The sequence below is a fragment of the Phlebotomus papatasi genome, chromosome 2 (genome assembly GCF_024763615.1).
Source record: "Phlebotomus papatasi isolate M1 chromosome 2, Ppap_2.1, whole genome shotgun sequence".
NCBI lineage: Eukaryota > Metazoa > Arthropoda > Insecta > Diptera > Psychodidae > Phlebotomus > Phlebotomus papatasi.
Genome location: NC_077223.1, coordinates 45,624,718 through 45,643,780, shown reverse-complemented (window position 1 = coordinate 45,643,780; position 19,063 = coordinate 45,624,718). Strand labels below are relative to the sequence as shown.

Below are 19,063 nucleotides of genomic sequence, written 5' to 3'. Positions count from 1 at the left end.
GAAAATCACAGGAAATGTTCCTTCAAAGGCTGGGTTGGATTCCACCAGGAACGACATCTCCAGAAAACACTATTCCCTTGCATATTTAGAAGATTTTCTTCACAAATTCACTAAATACTATCCCAAGGAACTTCACCAGACGTTTTTCTCACTTTTTCCAGCAGTGAAACAACAAATTTTCATGAAAAACAGTCATAGAAGAGCAAGAGACTTGGAAATGACGGCAATCTGTCAAAAAATTTTTGATGGAAAATAAAAACCCAGTGTGGAGGCATTTTTCTTCAAGAATTCCTTCAAAAATATGAATTTTTCTTTAAAAAATTCTTGAAATAATTCTTGATGAAATCAGCTCCAATGTGTAGACACCTTTAATGCGAAAAATTAATGCGATTTTCTCTTTAATTTTTTAATGTGAAAAATATTTATGCTTTAGGTAAATTTAAACTTACTTTTGCAGGCCCAGTCCACTTCTTTATCAATAAATAGAAAAAAACCCATATATTAAGTGACTCAAAGACAGAAATAACATATTTGGACGCTCACAAGCGACAATTAATGTGAATCACATTAAAATTTTAATGTGCAAGTGTGATAATGCCGTAACGCTGCTATGCTGACTGTATTAATAATTTCATTGCAAAATTTTCAACTCCTCTCTAAAATATTAAATATTAAACATTGTGAAAACGTATTCTTTATCAGAAAATCGATCTTTTATCTGATGAGTTCCCTTCTTGAATTTTCAAAGGACCGTCTTCTTCATGAGTTAACATTTTCAGACAGTTTGATAACTTTGTGTGCTGAAACTTTGATATTACATTTAAAGAGTATTTTCTCATTCTTTTGAAAAGATTTTCTGCAAGAAGTAAATTAATTTCCCTTTTTTGATTAGGATATCTCTGAGAGTAAAATTTCGAATGCTAACACCAACTTCTATAAAGAGGAGCTAAGAGGTGGCCCGAAACATCTAATTAGGACACTTTGGGAATTTTATACTAACGAATCAACTCTCCTTCGAGGTGTGTTCATTAAAGACAATGCTATTCTACTATACCATTCCCAAAGAAATTGAAGGTAGAAAAAGTTGTAGGATTTACAATCAGGAGAGTCATCCTTGGAGAAGGGTCATGACTCAGTAGAATATGTTTTTGGGTGTTTTTTTTTGTGGCGTGTAAAGAGCATGGACAGAGAAATTCCTCATGTTGGGCGAGTATTTGGTTGGAAAAAGCGGGAAGCAAAAATAATCAAGTGTGATAAGATGGTATTGCTGAGATATAATGAGTGGGTGACGAATGGATAGAGCGTCTCTTGCTCTTCCTGTCACCACAAACACATACGATATTTTTTATAGGGGCTGAGGAGCTGTTGTGAGACGGAGGCGGGCATTTAATTAGAATCTGATAAAACTATAATGGGCCGCACTTTCGGTGCCAATTTTTCTATCTAGAAAATTCTCCTCATATTAAGCTTTGGAAAGCACCATTTGGCAGAGTGAAAGAGATATAGGGACTTTTCCAATGATGGGAAAAAATATTGGCAGATGATCACTTTGACGATATAATGAAGAAAATTTATGGCATTTCTCCTAATCAATAATGACTCTCTCCAGTTTTATCAATCTCAACTGAACTAATAATATTGATCATTAAAATGTGTGCCTGCGGAGGCGAGAAAATGAGAGTACGTCGCGATTTGAGAGGCATACTCGGAGGGATTTTTTTTTGGAGTATATAATATAGTCATCCAACAATATATCACTGATATTGTTTTTTAGATAAAAATTTAAGAATATCAAAAATTTTTGTAGTACACTGAGAGAAATTCGAAAAAGTTAAAATAACATTCCGGAAATGTTAATTTTACCCTGCGTTATTGATCCGAAATCGCTGTAAGTATTACCCTTTTTAGGTGTATTAGGGGTTAAATTAACCCTTTTTCATGTTAATTTTACCCTTAAAAACGTGTAAAATTAACATTAAAAAATGCTGATATATTTTCGCACCTAAAAAGTGTTAAAGTTACGAGGAAAAAAGTTATTCGCACCCCCTTTTTTTCTCAGTGTACAGAGGAATCAGGGGTAAAATGTAACAAAAGAAATATTTATGTTTTATGAACTTCCTGAAAACGTGAAAATTTATTAATCATCACAATCTTTTTAGGGAATTACCAACACAACAACTTTTTTAAAAACCATTCTCCCCTATCTCGAGGAAAAATGTGCTTTTTAAGCCATTTTCTGTTAGTATATGTTCCATAGCTTCTGAAAAATCCGATATTTTTATGTCAATTTGATTTATTCTTATATGCTCTTGTAAGTGAAAGAACCATAAATCACTTTTATATACGAAATTTATTCACATACTTCAGTTTTGAGTTCGAGTCCCGACCGGTGCAAATGATTGTAGTATCTGAATGGACATATTTTTCAAGAAACATTGTAAAAACTGAACAACAAATTTGTTAACTCAACAATGTATAAAATGACAGAAATAGCCTATAGTACATCAAATATGAATGTTCACATATACTCTATCTCGAACCATTCTTTTATATTCAAGATAAATGGGCTCCCCAAGTAATTTTTAAAAGTTTTTTTTTGCTTTGATTTAGACAGGGCAAAAAATACGCAATAGATATCAAAATGGGCAAAGTAATAACTTCATATTAATATAAATTTTTAATACATTTTAAACCCCGAGTGATCATTCTTCTGGCGACAATGAGGTAAAACTCTTCGAAAACTTCTAAAATGGATTGGTATTTAAGTTAGGGTAAGTGTGCCAAATTTTGGCATAGTAGTATGCAAGCGGCAAAGTCTCAAGTTTGAAATGTAACATTTTTAATACAAATTGTTTTTTTTATTCCTTCTTTTTAAGGCGTGTTGCTTGGAACCTTGTAGACTGTTTATCGTCTTTATTTACTCTAAAATCATTCTTAATAAATTTTAAAATTAATAAAAATGTAGGCATTGCATTGGTGGCCTATTTCGGCCACCTTCATTCTCATAGTTCCTTGCACATCGGGAATTCTTCTAATGTCTTTTTTATATCATCTGGTTTGTCAAAGCTACATTTTTTGTTATTTTTTGTATTGTAAAATCTTTACAGTAAGTAAAAATTAAAAATTCATGGAAATTCGAGGAACAAAATAGGTGGCCGGAATTGCAAGCTGGCCGGAATTTGGCACACTTACCCTATTCTGGAGATATTCACTATGAATAAATTTTGAGTAAGTTAATTATAATGGATTGAAATTAAATAAATCAAAGAAATTAATTTTTTTTGAAATTTTCGACATCCCTTGCTTAAATTCTTTATAAGTATGAGTATATAAGGCAGTTTATGAATGTTATAATATGGTGAAAAAATCAAACTTTTATGTGTTTAATCTTGAAAGATATTGAATTTTAAAATTTTCATCTTATCATACAGTATTTTATTTATTTCTGAGAAAACGGTTTTCAGTAATAATTTTTCTTTAATTTTCGAAGTTTACGGCCTTTGGATAGATAAAAACTGGCAGAGTTTTAATAACTATCACACTATATTTCGATTTGTCAAAATACTCAAAATATAAGTCGAATAAGTCGATTTTTTTTGCAAAATTCGCTTTTTCGCTTTTCGGGTGTTCCTTGACATCCTTTACCTTCCCTGTAAATATTATGCTGGAAAGTTAATTATTCCCAAAGTTATAGCGGTTTTTTTTCAAATTCCAAATTTCAAGTCTTAAAAGTCCTATACTCTCAGCGTGTAAAATTTAAGCTTGAAATCGATAGCATTAGAACATCGTGTTATGTAAATAATTTAATCTTTCAATGATTTTTAAATGTATTTTAATCATTTGTAATTGAAATGAATAAGTGTAAAAATTTTCGAATTATACGTATATTCTTTGTCCTTAAAAGCTCGAGAAGATAAACTCTAATTCAAATAAAGAGAGAATGGAGAATACTTAATGTAAATGAATAGCTTTTTCGTTGAATGTCCTGAAAGACTTTCTTTTGCCGCATTGTTTTTTTTTAATAGGTGTCGTGAAAAATAATGAATTTGAAAAAAAGGTGTGAAAAAATATCCCAGCTTTGCGAAATGCTCGAACTTGACATTTGCGTGATAAACTCCAAAAATAATTTTTTCATTATTTTTGGTTATGCTTACTGTTTTTTTACAGCTTCATTTTATGGAAAAACTTGTCCGGTTTACAAAGAATTTGAACCGATCTAAATATTAAGTAAATGGACTTACTAAGTAGTATAAAAGTAATACAATTAAATTTCAGGCAAAGTTAATTAACAGTTCATTGCCAATTTGAATCAATTCCGACTTATTTAAGATAACAAGGCCTTTCCGATGACCTTAAACTTGTTAAGATCGGTTAATAAATACGCTCCCTAGAGCTTATTTAACCTTTATTATTGAGAAACATTTAGAAAGAATTATTCAAGGGCACTGTCATATGGACGAAAAGTAAGCCTAGACAATTTGTAAAGCATATTAGGAGACAAAGAAAAGTTAATTTATATTCTTAATGGAGATTAACTTATATAGAGAATTACCTAAGGGCCCCAAGTCACTGCTTGGCTTTTAGTTCTGGTAATAACCACTCATAGATCGACATCGACAGACGGACGAAGAAAATGTGACATATTTAGAAAACTCTAATTCAAAGAACTGAGAACTCATTTTACAAACTTCATTTCATAAAAATATATATTAGGTGAGATTCTTAACAATCTCACCTACTATAATCCTAACAAAATTTCATGTCCTCCGATCGCGCTCAAACTTGGCCAAAATGTGTTTCGCCACTTCCTGATCACGAATATATGGGGGGCTAAGTTACGTTCCCGGCCGGCCGGCCGGCCGGCCGTCCGACCGGCCGCTCTTTGGAGCTTAATAGCTCCTAAACTAAAAAAGATATCGACTTGCGGTTTTCGGCAAAGGTTAAATATCGTATGAAAATTGCAACATGGTGCATTGACCCCCCACCCCCCACCCCTCCTTCCGCCATTTTGAAGACCCCCCTTTTTTTGTTTTCTCAATAGCTCCGGCCCTATGGCATCGAGCGGGCTCAAATTTTAGTATGTTATAGCTGGGCCTTAGAGCTTTCCATCAATACCAAACTTAAGGTCCCCCGACCCCCCTGACCCGAGCTATAAGGGTCCAAAAAAATTTTCTTAAAATGGCCATAACTCCGGTTCTAATTGTCAGAATTTAAAAAATGAGGGCTTTTTGGAAAGCTCTCGTGAAATGCCACTTCCTCTTCTAACATCGCAAGTTCATAAAACCACCGCTAGGGGCGCTATTATTAAAAAGAAAATTTTTAAATCTTAAAAGTTAAATAACTCAAAAATTCCTTATGCAATCGGGCTGAAATTTTAGTATGTTGTAGCCGTTGATTATACCTATCAAACAAAAAAAACCTTAAGTCGATCCATAACCCCTGACCCGAGCTATAAGGGGTCAAAGTTCAAACATTGACCGGCCTCTATCTCCGGTTCTAATTAACATAGCGACCTAAATTTTACCTTTTTGGTTTCGTCTCGATGAGCACTTTCAGATGGAAGTTCAAAAAGTCACCACAGGTGGCGCTGTGATAGCGTCAAAATTCATCGAAATTCAAAGTCACTTTTAGTATGTTGTAGTCCAGTCTAGGACGTTTCCAAAATGGTGCGTATGTGCGCTGTGGTTTCAATAGAACCGGAGATATGAGGGGTCAAAGTTCACTAAATTCAAAAAATCATATCTCCGGTTCTATGTGACCGATTTTGATGAATGAGGGCTTAAACGAAAGATCTCACCAAATGCTACAACTTTCTAGAACATTTGAACTTCGTGGGACCAACACCAGGGGCGCCACAGTCAAAAAACGAATTTCAATATCACATAACCTCAATTATCTCGACTGTCGCTGAACCGATTTTGATGATTACTTCGACATAATTGTAGAGGACATTTGTCTCTACATTTCGTCCATACATCATTTTCCGGTCAGACTACGCTATCACTCCGATTTTGCCGTTTAAGTGTGAAAAAATTGATTTTTCCCATAATAACGCTTTGAAATCACTCAGATGCCAATTTGACTGCCTCTACTCCACCAAGACACTTAAAATAGGGGTTTAAATGGAAAGTCCCGCAAAATACAACAATTCTTTGATTTAGTTGAAGTTCAACAAATGAACACTTGGGGCACTCTGGATGAAAAAACGAGTTAAGAAACAAAAAACCTCGATTATCTTGGCTTCTGAGTAATCGATAAGATCATGTTCTATAGAAAAATTATAGAGAACATTCTGGTCTACATTTCACCCATATAACACTTTTCTGTCAGTTCATCCAAATCCTTGATATTTTGGTTTAAATACAAAATTTGTATAATTTCACGAATTTTATTCAAGATAACTGAATGGCGTCTCCCAACTTCAGCTCTAAATCGAATTTGCATGCACTCCGAGTTAGCTCACGTTAAGAATCTCACCTACATAAGCCGGTTAGGATTATCTGTCCCTTTCATTTCTCAACGAGAGAAGTTAGGGCAGTTCAGGGCAGCTAAAGCTTTTCAAGCTTTTAAAGGCAGTTGAAATACATAATATAATTCGAAATTGAGAGATTAAACTCTCTCTGTGAAATTCGAACAGTAAAATCTATTTTCTTTATTTTTTCAAACCGGTCTTCAAAGTTTTTTTTTTGAATCCAGCTTTGGATGGAAAGATTGGGAAAAATTATCCTGTAATTATAAAGACGATTCCCTTAAAAAGAAACATTTTTTGACGAAAATTACTAAGAGGTTTTTAATATAGGGGAGACTGGGGCAAAAAGTCACAAATCGAAAAATTCAAAATTCAATATCTTCCAAAATAAAAAAAATAGCGCCTCAAAATTTTTTCTATAGATAGCCTCCATAGACCTTCTTCAATGTCGTAAGTTTCTTAGAATTCCAACAAGGAATTTATAAAATAAAAAATATTGAAATTTTAAGACCTGTTTTTCAAATATTTTCCTTACAAGAGATATCAATTATTACCTACTTATTTTCCAAAATTGATACACTGGTGAATATTTTCTAAATGATTCGGATTCTTTAATTAGGAAACCGCTATCCATATTTTATCAGCTTCCAAAGATTATGTTCTCCAGAAATCCTTTTACTAAAAATGGCCACTTGGGGTAAAATGTAACAAAAGGTATAGAGCAAAAAGTAACAAAAAGTGAAACAATTTCTGATGTCTCACGGCGAAAAGAAACGTCATTACCATGTCCTCGCCGCTTGTTGTTTGCATTGGTCAAACGATTTGCAGTCTTTTGTGTGTTTTTCTAAAATAGCTTGAAACACGCTTTTTTCGTTCAGACAGAAAAAACCGAGAAAACGGTGTTTTACAAAGGTGTGTAGGAATAAATTTTCTATGAAAATATGTCTTCTAGGTATTTTTTTCAAATTTAGGGAAGTCTGTACACTAAGAAAAAACCTAAAAAGTTAAAACAACTCTATGGCAGAGTTGAATTAACTCTACGAATATCGATGTAATTATTACTCTTTTTCGATGTAAAATATCATCTCGACTGAAGTATATGCTTAAGTGTTTTCGTTTTAAGATTATATTTCAGTCAAGAAGATTTTCGTGTGCCAAACTTCATAAGGAACATCAACTAGAAATATGCCTAACAGTGTTTCATGAAGACATGTGTGTGCATCATATGTTATATTTCGCTCGGAACATAGGGAACTTGAGGTCAAGAAAATATTAATAAAGAAAATGATAAAATAAAAAAAAAACATAAAATTGCAAAACATATTCATTTTGGGATTTGAAAGAGTTATTTTAACTCTAAAAAAGATTTTTTGAAAATAGAGAAAAATTACTTTCACAAAGTTGTAGAGCGGTAAATTTCCTATAAAACTGCGCTAGTTAGAAATTTCTGAAGCGCTCGAGTAGCTTGTAAAAAAATGAAATATCCGTTTTGTGACTTTTTGCCCCAGTCTCCCCTATAATATTTCCAAAAGCCTAAAATAGTAATAATATTCAAAACAATTCTAAATCGACTTAGAATAGTATGAAGTAGAGCCATCAACATTATGCTGTGTCTCTATGTCTATGGAGTTCGAGCAATTATGCTTATGATTATCACCACAGATGAGATTGAATTGCAAATCTCCTTCGTAACAAGGTCTATACATAGAAAATCGCAAAATTTAATAGACTCCTAAATTTATTTAGGAAACAAATTGAAATATTTATGTCGAAAATGGTTTACACAAGAATCGCAATGAACCTCAATTTGTAGAGATTTGTATAATTTTCCCAAAACGAGGATTTTCTCATGAATGAGGAATAATGTGAAGAGCTATTTAGTTACTTGCTTTCCCTCTTACCCCTCTGTCAGCGCCTGATGAATGTGTAAAAAGAATTTTTGTGCTAAATTACGAAATGGGAGGTATTTTATGATAACAGTAGAGTGTTATATTATTTATGAGCCACACGACATTTTCCCACCACGAACCAATTTTCCATCCCGAAAAAGCACATTTGCTGGATAAATTTTAATGGTAAGTGCAATTTTTACGATGGTTGAATTATATCACATAAAATTCACACGCTTTTCCACCCAGCAGCTACGAGTATGGCAAAGAAATTAAAGAAAAAAAAACAAGCGCAAAAACCTTTTGGGAAAACAGTCTAATATAAATTGAACTGAATATCTCCCTACGGATTTTGAAGTAATTTTCTTTTGAAGGAGAAAAGTCAATGGGAAAATTTTAGAGGGATATATTTTTCTCATTAATTGAAGAGACTTATCCACTCACCACCCGTGTTTCTTCTTCTGTAGCGTGAGCTCATCGTTGCCATCCTTGTCTTGGAGGTCCAATATTAAAAAAAAAATAGAAATTCCGTGCACGAGAAAAACAGCTGAAAGATACTCAAAAGTCGCACTAAAGTGTTACTTTCAATAAAAAAAAATAAATAAACTTCTCTTCCACCCACAAAATATAAGAACCTCAAGTAGCTGTGAATATTTGACGATAACTGAGGTGAAATAGAACTTGGGACGTGTATTTTATTCGCTCCCCAATCGCCTATAACTCACACAAGAACATTTTACCTGAAATATATTAATTGTTGCGATGCAAGACACCTTTTTCCTTCTATATTCGATAATAATTTTTGGACATATATAACCAACTTTTCTTCCAAATATTGGTGTAACATAAACGACAATTTTGCACGCGACTGAACAACTTATATTTTCATGTCTTTTTAAATTTATTTATTCAGCATTTAAATCATCCCTAAAATAGATTAATTGGTTTTGGGGAGATGGGGCCTATTTTATCAGTGAAGTGGTATTTTCAGTCTCTCTTTTTTTAAGTAGCATTTCCCGGTCAATTTCGACTAAGGGGACTTTATTTCTTTATTATGGTACTTTGTGCGGTTTTATTGAATTTATTCATAGAAATCCCTAGAGTTTGTTGAGTTTACCTGTACATAAATGAATATAAAATATATACAATATTACATATCCTTAATTTGATAGGAGAAAAATATACCCTTCGGAGTACCTCTGAGTTTTTTTTTTTTGCACATTTCTAATGACTTTTCTGTAGTCCAAAATAACCCCGAGCTTTCCTAAAAAGATAACAAGCACAAATGATATTAATCTTGAATAGCTTTCTTTGAGTATCAATTATAAAAATTAATCTAATCTCTGTTGTGTAAAATTTCTTAGATGTACTCATATAGCAAAAAAGAAAGAAACATAAAATAATTAGGGGAAAGCATGAAAGTTTTCTGTAATTTTAATTTTTTTTAGGGTTTTACTATATGTACATCATGTCGAAAGGTTATCTTTTTTTATTTCCTCACTGAATAGAAAAACTAAAATCAAACGTTTACGTTTGGGTGCTTCTATCTCAAATAAACAATAAATAAACAGATCTACGCACTATTCATAACCATACCCAATTCCAAAAATGAACTTAAAAAGAAGCCTGAATTAAGAGGTCAAAATAGCTGTTTTTCGTGATTTTCTTTCAAGGAGAAAGGCTCATGCAATTTTTGGTATGTTTATGCATAGGGGAAAGTGACCATGCTTGATACTGTAAAATGATGTCCAAGGTTTGTGATTATTTTCTGATTAACACACAAACCGAAGCGATTCTTGCACTATGACAAAAAATGTCTCACTTATTAGGTTCATAATCCAACCTCAAATAGTTCCTGGAAATCCTTAGATTTTCCTCAAGAAGAAAATGGAAATTCAGTAGCGATTTTTATACAAGTTGGGTCCGGGGCCTTCCTGTATAATAATTGATTCGACAATTCGGAGGCCCATTTTCACTGCAAAAAATTCACCGGATACAAAAAATTGCACATCAATATTTAGACGGATCTCTAATCTATCTGCTTAAATCGTTTATATGACTGGTTATTAGTTTTAAAATCACTTTTATGTAATTTTTCTAAGCCATGTTTTTATGACATTAGGGCGCTAGCGAAAACCGTTTTTTTTACTTTGAGTCCATGAAAATGTCATTCTGCAACCTTAAAATTCAGGCAACAGGGTTGAAGATTATATCAATTGTCGATAAAATTGGCGGATTGCAATATGTGTAATTATGAAAGAATCACATCTAATGATATAGTTGCCACTCATGGACCCTTCTTAAAATATAGGATGGACACAAGTAGAATTTATGAATTTGTTACCACCCACAAAAACAGTGTCCACCAAGTAAAAATATTTTTACATAAATATTAGTACTGATGACCCCTCTATGTGCCTATGATAGTAGTTTTCGTGAACAACGACATTAATTAAGAAATACTTATGAAATATCATGTATCGAAATTACAGTTTTGGACCTATTTTTGATTTTTGCTTCCTGAAACTAGGAAAAAAGAACTAGGAAACTAATTTTTTTAGGAAATGTGAGGCTTAGCACCAGCTATTGAAATATATTGCGATGAGTCATAACTATTGATTAACATAGGAAAAAAATAGTTATTATCAAGCTTGGATCGTATCAAGCATGGTCACTTTCCCCTATTTCAAGCTTAAATTATTTTTTTCGAAAAAGAAAATGCAAAATAGTGGACTAGTGTGTATGTATAGTTCACTGGAGCGCCTCGTCATAGTACTTCCTAATTGGCGGGAAATATTCAGATAATCAGATAGTAAATACGTAAATATTGTTTGAAAAAAAAACAATCTCATAATATTTACAATTTTTATAAGTGTATTTCATAGTTAGCGCACAGTGGGGCTACTTTTAGCTATGAGGCTTATGATTTTTTCGTATATTTCTAAAGGAAACTGCGCTTTAATGTGATATTATTTAGATAGGTAATACAATTTTAGATCTAAATTAAATTATATTAAGGCTAAATTTTCTTCAGAAATATGCGAAAAAATCGTATACCAATGTATCACCACGGCTCAAAGTAGCCCTACCTTCCACTAAACAAAAAAGAAATAGTAGAAAATTATAAAATTGGAATTTTTGAAGGTACTTAAGGGGTTACGTCGGTCAAGAAAGCTAAAAAAGAAACATAATATTGTAGAGCGTGTGGCCTATTCGACACATGTGAACCCAGTCGACGGCCATAACCCACCAATCCTAATCCTTCATTCATTTGACACGCCTCTAAACCCTACCATCCTTATGGGTGCTGAAAGGTTGCTTTGGGGTTCTTATTGTTAGATAACTGTCTTCAGTCCTCAGTGAATGAAAAATGAGTGACATCTTCAGTTCACCAATTTCTTTTTAAGTTTAATTTTATTTAGGTGAGCCCTTTTAGAGCTTACAATATTTCCTCTAAATTCTTTTTCAACTTAATAAAAAAATATTTAATTAAAGCTCTTAGGCATATAAAAGTGAAACATTTTAACTATAAAGTGATATAATTTGGAATTAGTGTTACAAGTTGGACAATTCGCCGGTACAAGTTGGACATGGCTTTTTCCTTGATAAAAACAGTACAAAATTTGTTTTTAAGCACAAGGAACCAAATTATAAAACTAAAGCATTAAAAATACACAAATAAAAATGAAGAACTAAATTTATCAAGACAAAAAGCCCTGTCCAAATTGTACCATTGTCCAACTTGTACCACTGTCCAACTTGTACCACTTTACCCTATTCACTACAATTTCCATTTATAAATTTTAAAAATATAGGCTTTGAGACCAAATTTTTGGAAGTTTTTTTTTTTTGAAAAATACACTTCTCGGTGGACAATATTTCTCGAAATTGGTTAATCTTAAATCCAAAAAACCAAATGTTTCCTGTCAGATAATGGGTTAAACTAGTCCTTGAATGAAGGTTTTTATGTTTACTTAATCACAACTTATTCTACATGACGAAACGTGGTGTAAAATACGTTCAAAATAGTTTTTTTTTGAGTGAAATTCTCCCAAAAATTCAAATATATATTTTTTAAATCCTTCGTTCAAGGACTAGTTTAACTGATCAGCTAACGAGAAAATTTTGGTTTTTGGATTTCAGATCAATTCCAAGATATCTTGTCCACGGAAAACTCCTAATGTTTTTTTTTTCAGAAAGGTCTCTGAAAATGAAGTCCCAGGAGGCTATAAAATGTTGAAATGATAATTTCAAAAAATATAGTTTAAGTGTTGTATTATTATATGTCTAAGAGCTTAAATAAAATTTTTGGAAAAAATAGAGTAGAATATATTGTTTTTTTGCCTATTTTTGTCCATGTAATCCCTTAAAGAAAAGCACATTTTATGACGAAATATTGACTTTAACACGCTGTAAATGATGTCAGAAATTATTTTTTCAAATACTTTTTAGGTTTAACTTAAAAATAATTAAATACTGAAGACAATAAGCATCTAGTCATTTTATTAGATCAATAATTTTTTTTCTTAATCTTTCTCGACAAATCGAAAAAATTATAAGATTGACAAGTGGAAAAAACGCGCTTCGAAATTTATAAGCAACGTTAATAACCTTAGTAAAGTTAATAAAAATACGCGCTTCGAAGCAATAAAAAATAAAGACCTCTTTTGGTCTTGTAATTCAGGATACCCCCTTAAGGGGTTACATGGATCTCTCAGGTCAAAAAATCATTTTTTTTTTTATTTTATAGTATAACATTTGAAAAATATTTTCTGAAAATTTCAAGTCAAATCGGAGTAAAACTCTCGGAGGTAGAGCAGTTTTAGTTATGCATTCCGCCCGCGCGCGCATATTGTTGTAAAATTTTAAACGCGTTTTTCTCAAAACACCGTTTTACAATGCGGTAGTAAAGATTACACAGAGCCTACTGAACCGATCTTTCTGAAGTTTTCCATACTTGTTTTGAGAAATATTATCTACTGTTTGAATGAAGGATTTGCACTTCCTTTAATCAGAACCATTTTTACAAGACAAAATGTGTTGAAAAATATGGTAAAGTTGATACTTTTTACAAAAACTTTTGCCAAAAATCCAAATTTCGTTTTATTCAAAAATCCTTCGTTCATCCAGGGGTCCAACTAATCCTCTAACAGAGTATATTCGGTTTTTTGATTTCAGATGAACCTACTGGGAGAAATCCTTCTTACCGCAAGGTCTGTTTTTTTGAGGAATAGTTCCGAAAATCAGATACCAACGGTCGAATTTTCAATTTTTTTTTTAATTTTGTTCTAAAGTTACTCCCTTACAGTAGAGTCTCGCTATAGGCCATCGCTCTATAGTCCACAATTTATCGAGCGTTGATTTCAAAACACTGATTTTAAGTTAGGTTATGTTTATTAGTATGCGACATGCATAATTATTTTAATATTTTTGGCAAACTTTATTAAATAGTTGTGATAATTGTGATCCAGAATGAAGAGAGCAAGGACAAGTACCACAATCGCAAAGAAAGTGGAAGCCGTCGAGCAATTTCAATACTAAAAATCATTGATAATTTTAAAAAATTACATGGACTATAGTGCGACCCAAGTGTCAAATCTGATACCAAATATGGACTATAACGAGACTCTACTGTATATACCAAAAGTTGGAATTTCTAAAATATTTTCGACATAATAAATTATTATCAGAAAAAAGGCCTATTTTTTGGCCTGAGAGACCCATGTAACCCCTTAATTGAATTTCGTGAAGTGTTCTTAGCAAATTAAATTTTTTATGATCATTTAGAATGTTTTAAAATGAGCTTCAGTTTTCTAAAAGTCTCTTATCTTTATTTAAACAAATTTTACTATTTTTCAATTAAAAAGCGACTTTATTATAGTAAAGCATATAATATTTATTTCAAATCAAATGAAAATCATTTTCCTGTTGTTTCACTTTCAATATTTCTCAAGCAATTGGATAAATGTTGATGAAACTTTAGGTATAAGAAAAGCTTTCTCATTTGCTTTTGCTTGTATTTCTCTATAAAAGGTTAATAGAGTTAATCGCAAAGCTGTTAATGCAATTGAAATCCTGGCACCAGCGAAAGGAAATGATTTTCTCTCGGAGCTCAATTGAAATTCTTGATACGTTCTGAACAAACTTCTATCGCAACCCCTTAACCTTCTTTAACAAAGGGTAATGTGGGTGAGAAAATTATGATTAATTTTAGTGAACCACAAATACCTTGTGTGTGTAAATACTTGTAATTAGTTTCCGTCTTACCCTAAGGCATATCTTGGGCTTGGGAAGAGGTGCAAGGACGGAAATTTCTTGTGGAGCGAGTGACACGTTATATAACCTCATCCTTCTGCCAATTAAAAACCAATTGAATAATCCCTTTTCATCGATCCAGATAAGATACAGTGTAGTGACTCTACTGTTTACGTTCAACCCCTTTTTTGTGCGTCTGCTATGCCATGCTTCAAGCTTTCACATCCGGGCAGAAGGAAAGTCTAAAATTAATTTGTGCCACTCTGCTGGTATGTGCTCGCCTGTGGCGCGCATTTTATCCTCTATTGGTGATCCATTCCAACCACTTCCTGGCCACCCCTCTTGGTACTCACAGTTAAATCTTCATCCGATGGACCAAACAGGGAAATACCACTACGACCGCTTCATGATACACTCCAATATCTGTTAGATTTTAAACATTCCTAATCTCCTATCAAGAGCACGAGACATGGAGTGACCCTTTCTTTGTTACTTTCATCTATATTGAATTTTCAGACATTAAATTGGCCACATAATCTGCGAGTTTCGACATAAAATCGATACAGGGATTAAGAGGAATGCCTAATATCTTTATTCTTTTTATACATTTATTATGACCCTTTCCCGGATATGCTAGACAATAGAATATTAATGTAAATTGACAATAAAATATTGTATAATTTTCCAACAATCGCAATATTTTTAATTGTTTTTAGAACGCGGATTTAAAATGTTTTTAAATAGTTTTACACAAAACTGTTGAATTATTATTAATTTCATCCCCATATTCCTTCTTATTTTATGTAAAATAATCTACTTTGTCAGTCACAATTTATTTATATTCTCTAGTATTGCACAAATTGCACTTGTTTGACTCTCAACATCCTCAACATCATAAACAAAAACTAGGATATTAAACAGTTAATTAAAAGAAAATATTTTGCTGAAAATTTTGGCAAGTCTAGTCCTGAAATTTTGCGATAAACAATATTATGATTTTCATATATTCTATAAATATATTGGATAGATACTATGATAGAATGAATTGTGAATGGATGGACAAATAGGCATCTAAAATAAAAATACTTGTTTTAGAAATGTACAATAAATGACAAAACAAAATAGTTTGGACACTTAAAAGATTTTTTAAAGTTTTTTTAATCTTTCATTGAAAACATTTCCAATAAAAATTTTAAACAGCTTCGTATTTCTTTTTTAGGGCAGAATCACATTGACAGTAAAATGCTCACCGTATTTCGTTACTTTACGTATTTTCATTGCAATTCTTACGCAAATTCTCGATTACCGTATTACCCCGTATCTCATACTCGGTGGCACTAGGTGAAAATATTATAAGAAAACTGAAGAAATAAAACGAAAATACGATAAACGGTGAGAAAAAACTGTACGATTAATTTCTCTTACAGTTATTTTTGCTCACCGTTTATCCTTCAATTTTCTTGTATTATTTTCATCTAGTTCCACCGAGTATGAGATAGGGTAATAAGGTAATCGAGAATTTGCGTAAGAATTGCAATCAAAATGCGTAAATTAACGAAATACGGTGAGGCTACGGCGAGCATTTTATTGTCAATGTGATTCTGAAATCTATAGTTACTAAAGATATTGTTTGAGTTATTGACTTGTATTATATCTTAGCACACATTATAAAACTGTAGTGATTAAACTTCTACAGTTGTTAATAGAAAAGTTAAACAAATACCCTGGTTTTTTTTTTTAATTTGAAAACAAAAAGTCAAAATGTGTGAAATAGTAAATATTTTTTTTCTAATTGGCTAAGTGCTCTATTTTCGTTTGAACCTCAACTTCGAGGTTAATGCCCAACTCACAATAACTTTTGTTTGTAAATAAGTTTTCGAAATTTCCTATGAGAGAAAACGAGATAACTAGATTTCTGTTTCATTTACTCTCATTGAAATGTCAAAAACATGTTTATAAAACAAAAGTTATTGTGCGTTGGGCATAACAATCAATCTGAGTGAGAAGTTGTACATAGATGAAAATGTAGCTAATAAAGTTCTCTATCAAACTCACAAAAGAGATTGTTAGGGATAGTGCTAGTTTTCGAGATATTTTTTTTATTAAATTTGGTAAAAAGTTCGATTTTTCAATCTTTTCTGACATATATGAGACTACAGCGCCCCTGGTGTCAGTTGTAGGAACTCCATCTGTCCATAGGATTATCGGGCATCTAAAGGAGAACAATGTTCCCATATTAAGAAATAAATCGGTTCAGCAGAATCGGAGATATAGGCACCAGAGTATCAAAAAACGGCAAAAACGGTTTTGCCTAGATTCCAGGCCCAGGCGAATTAAACAACAAAACAAAATGAATTCAAAATGATAAGTATTCGTAAATCATTTAACCCTAGCAATAGAAAAAATAGCATGACAACCCAGGGACAAAAAAAAAGTTTAAAATTGGTGCACAGTGTTATTAATAAAAGATACCGTTATTGAAATACTTTGAAGATTAAGGCTGCTATTCTGCCATCTTTATAATTTTGTAAGATTTTGGGGAATTTGGAATTCTTGTTAGAGTTAATCCAAGGTTGAGCAATTCTGCCGCCAAGAAATTTTATAGCAAAAATCGAAAGATATAAAAAATTTGGGGACTTGTCGTGCAGCATCATCTGCAGAATTATTTGACACTGTGTGTTTACAGAGTGGTTTGTTATTTTTCACAAAAAAAAGCATTAAAATATCTTTAAAGGTAATTAATTCAATTCAACCTTGACAAAAATTTCACTTTACAAAATTTAAAAGGGCCTCTAATTTTTTCTTGGATCGTACAAGAAAATGTAAGGAACTGTCAAAGAATTTTTGGATGAATTGAAAAATTCTTGTATGTAAAATATGGTAATTTGAAAATTTTGTTGGAGACTTTATAACAAGGTCTAAAATATTTGGAGAGAACTAATATTTCAGAACTTTATATTTTTTCTGTGAGAATACCAAATTTCTTGGATCTTGCTCAGTTACAAAATTATAAAGATGGCAGAATGCAGCCTAAGTTAATGGTATAAAAATATTTTAATTAAGCCATTATACTTAAAACTTTTTGTCAAAATTCTTTTGATATCGGTACCTTTTCAACCGTATGATCTTCAGCAATCCTAACTCCTTTTTAAGAGAGGGTATTTCTGTAAAGCATACAAAAGAACGCAGCACTTTTAATGGAATTAAAAGATAATCGAGGAAATTTAAGGAAAATCTGGATAATTACAAGGAAAATGGGGAGATAGGCATACGATTTTTTATAGGAAAAGGCTCCTTGAGATCTCCTTTAGAAATCGTTCTTTGGCACCAACAACTTTTATGATTACGATATACCGTTATTGAGAGAAAGGAAATTTCATAAAATAATTCTATCCATTTCTTAAGAACTCTTACTTTTATTTAAAAAACTTGGCATGATAGACTAAATATAAGTTTCTTCTGGAGATATGTTAAACCAAGGACTCCGAAAATACCGATGGTTTCCCATTACATCAAAAGAGTTTTCGTTTTGTTACCTTGTAATACTCGATGTCTTTAAAACATGATTAATTTGTATGAGAGCTACCAGATGGATCAGTCAGATAGAAAATCTAAAAATATTTATTTAAAGCTTTAGTCATATGTCGACTTTGAGCCGAATTTCGTTAAGATCGGTCAAGCCGTTTCCGAGTAATAAATTTAAAGTTGTGAATTTTCATACGGATATCGTTAATTTCCCAAGGACTTACAGTCCTTTTTAACTTGTGTCTCGGTAAATTTTAAGTTATACACCAAATATCTACAAAATGGGCCTAGTCCCGTCTCTGGCGAAAAGTTGGACCAGCTCCCATACATTTTTACCCATTATTGGCCTTTATATAGCCTTTACACACTAGAAGCAATTTCTTTAAAAATGCCTTCTTAAAGAAAATTTTCCCTATCCTTGTAGGCAGAAACGTCAGAAATTTTTAAAAAAGGAAATTTTTGACGAAAATCGCTCCCAGTGTGTAGACACCATTAGAGCCAAATTTTCCTGTGTGTATTATAGAGAACATGTTGTGTAGAATTCATTGTTTCGCTTTTAATTTAAAAAAAAAGAATAATATTGTCATAGTTGCATTTAAAACAAAATATGGCCTTCTTCTAAATATTTTATTATTGAAAATGAATTTTTCTAGTCCCCAGCGAGTGGCCTTCAAAGTTGAAGCCAATTTCTTACTTTCACATACAAATGCGTATGGGAATTTTTCTGCATTCGTGACCGTTACACGATATATGTCAAAATTGAGGTAAGACTCTGAGCCTTGTAAAAAGGGATAAATATACTATATATCTGTCTAAATGCGGTCTTGTTCTGAGAAGTGTAAGCTGAGTTTCTAATCAATTTGTGAGTTGGCTTCAAACAGCTACATATAAAAAAACACTTCGCGGGGAACTAGGAATTATTATT

The 19,063-nt window shown here is 32.2% G+C and overlaps 1 protein-coding gene across 1 annotated transcript in view; it reads right to left on the bottom strand.

Annotated features, from left to right (window-relative positions):
• Positions 1-9,133, bottom strand: part of LOC129801281 (probable 3',5'-cyclic phosphodiesterase pde-5) — a 43,513-nt gene extending 34,380 nt beyond the window's left edge. The window contains exon 1 of the mRNA XM_055846174.1: positions 8,803-9,133. Within this exon, the coding sequence (XP_055702149.1) occupies positions 8,803-8,845 (43 nt within the window). The 5' untranslated portion in view covers positions 8,846-9,133. The remainder of the gene's footprint in view (positions 1-8,802) is intronic.
• Positions 9,134-19,063: the final 9,930 nt, after the last annotated feature.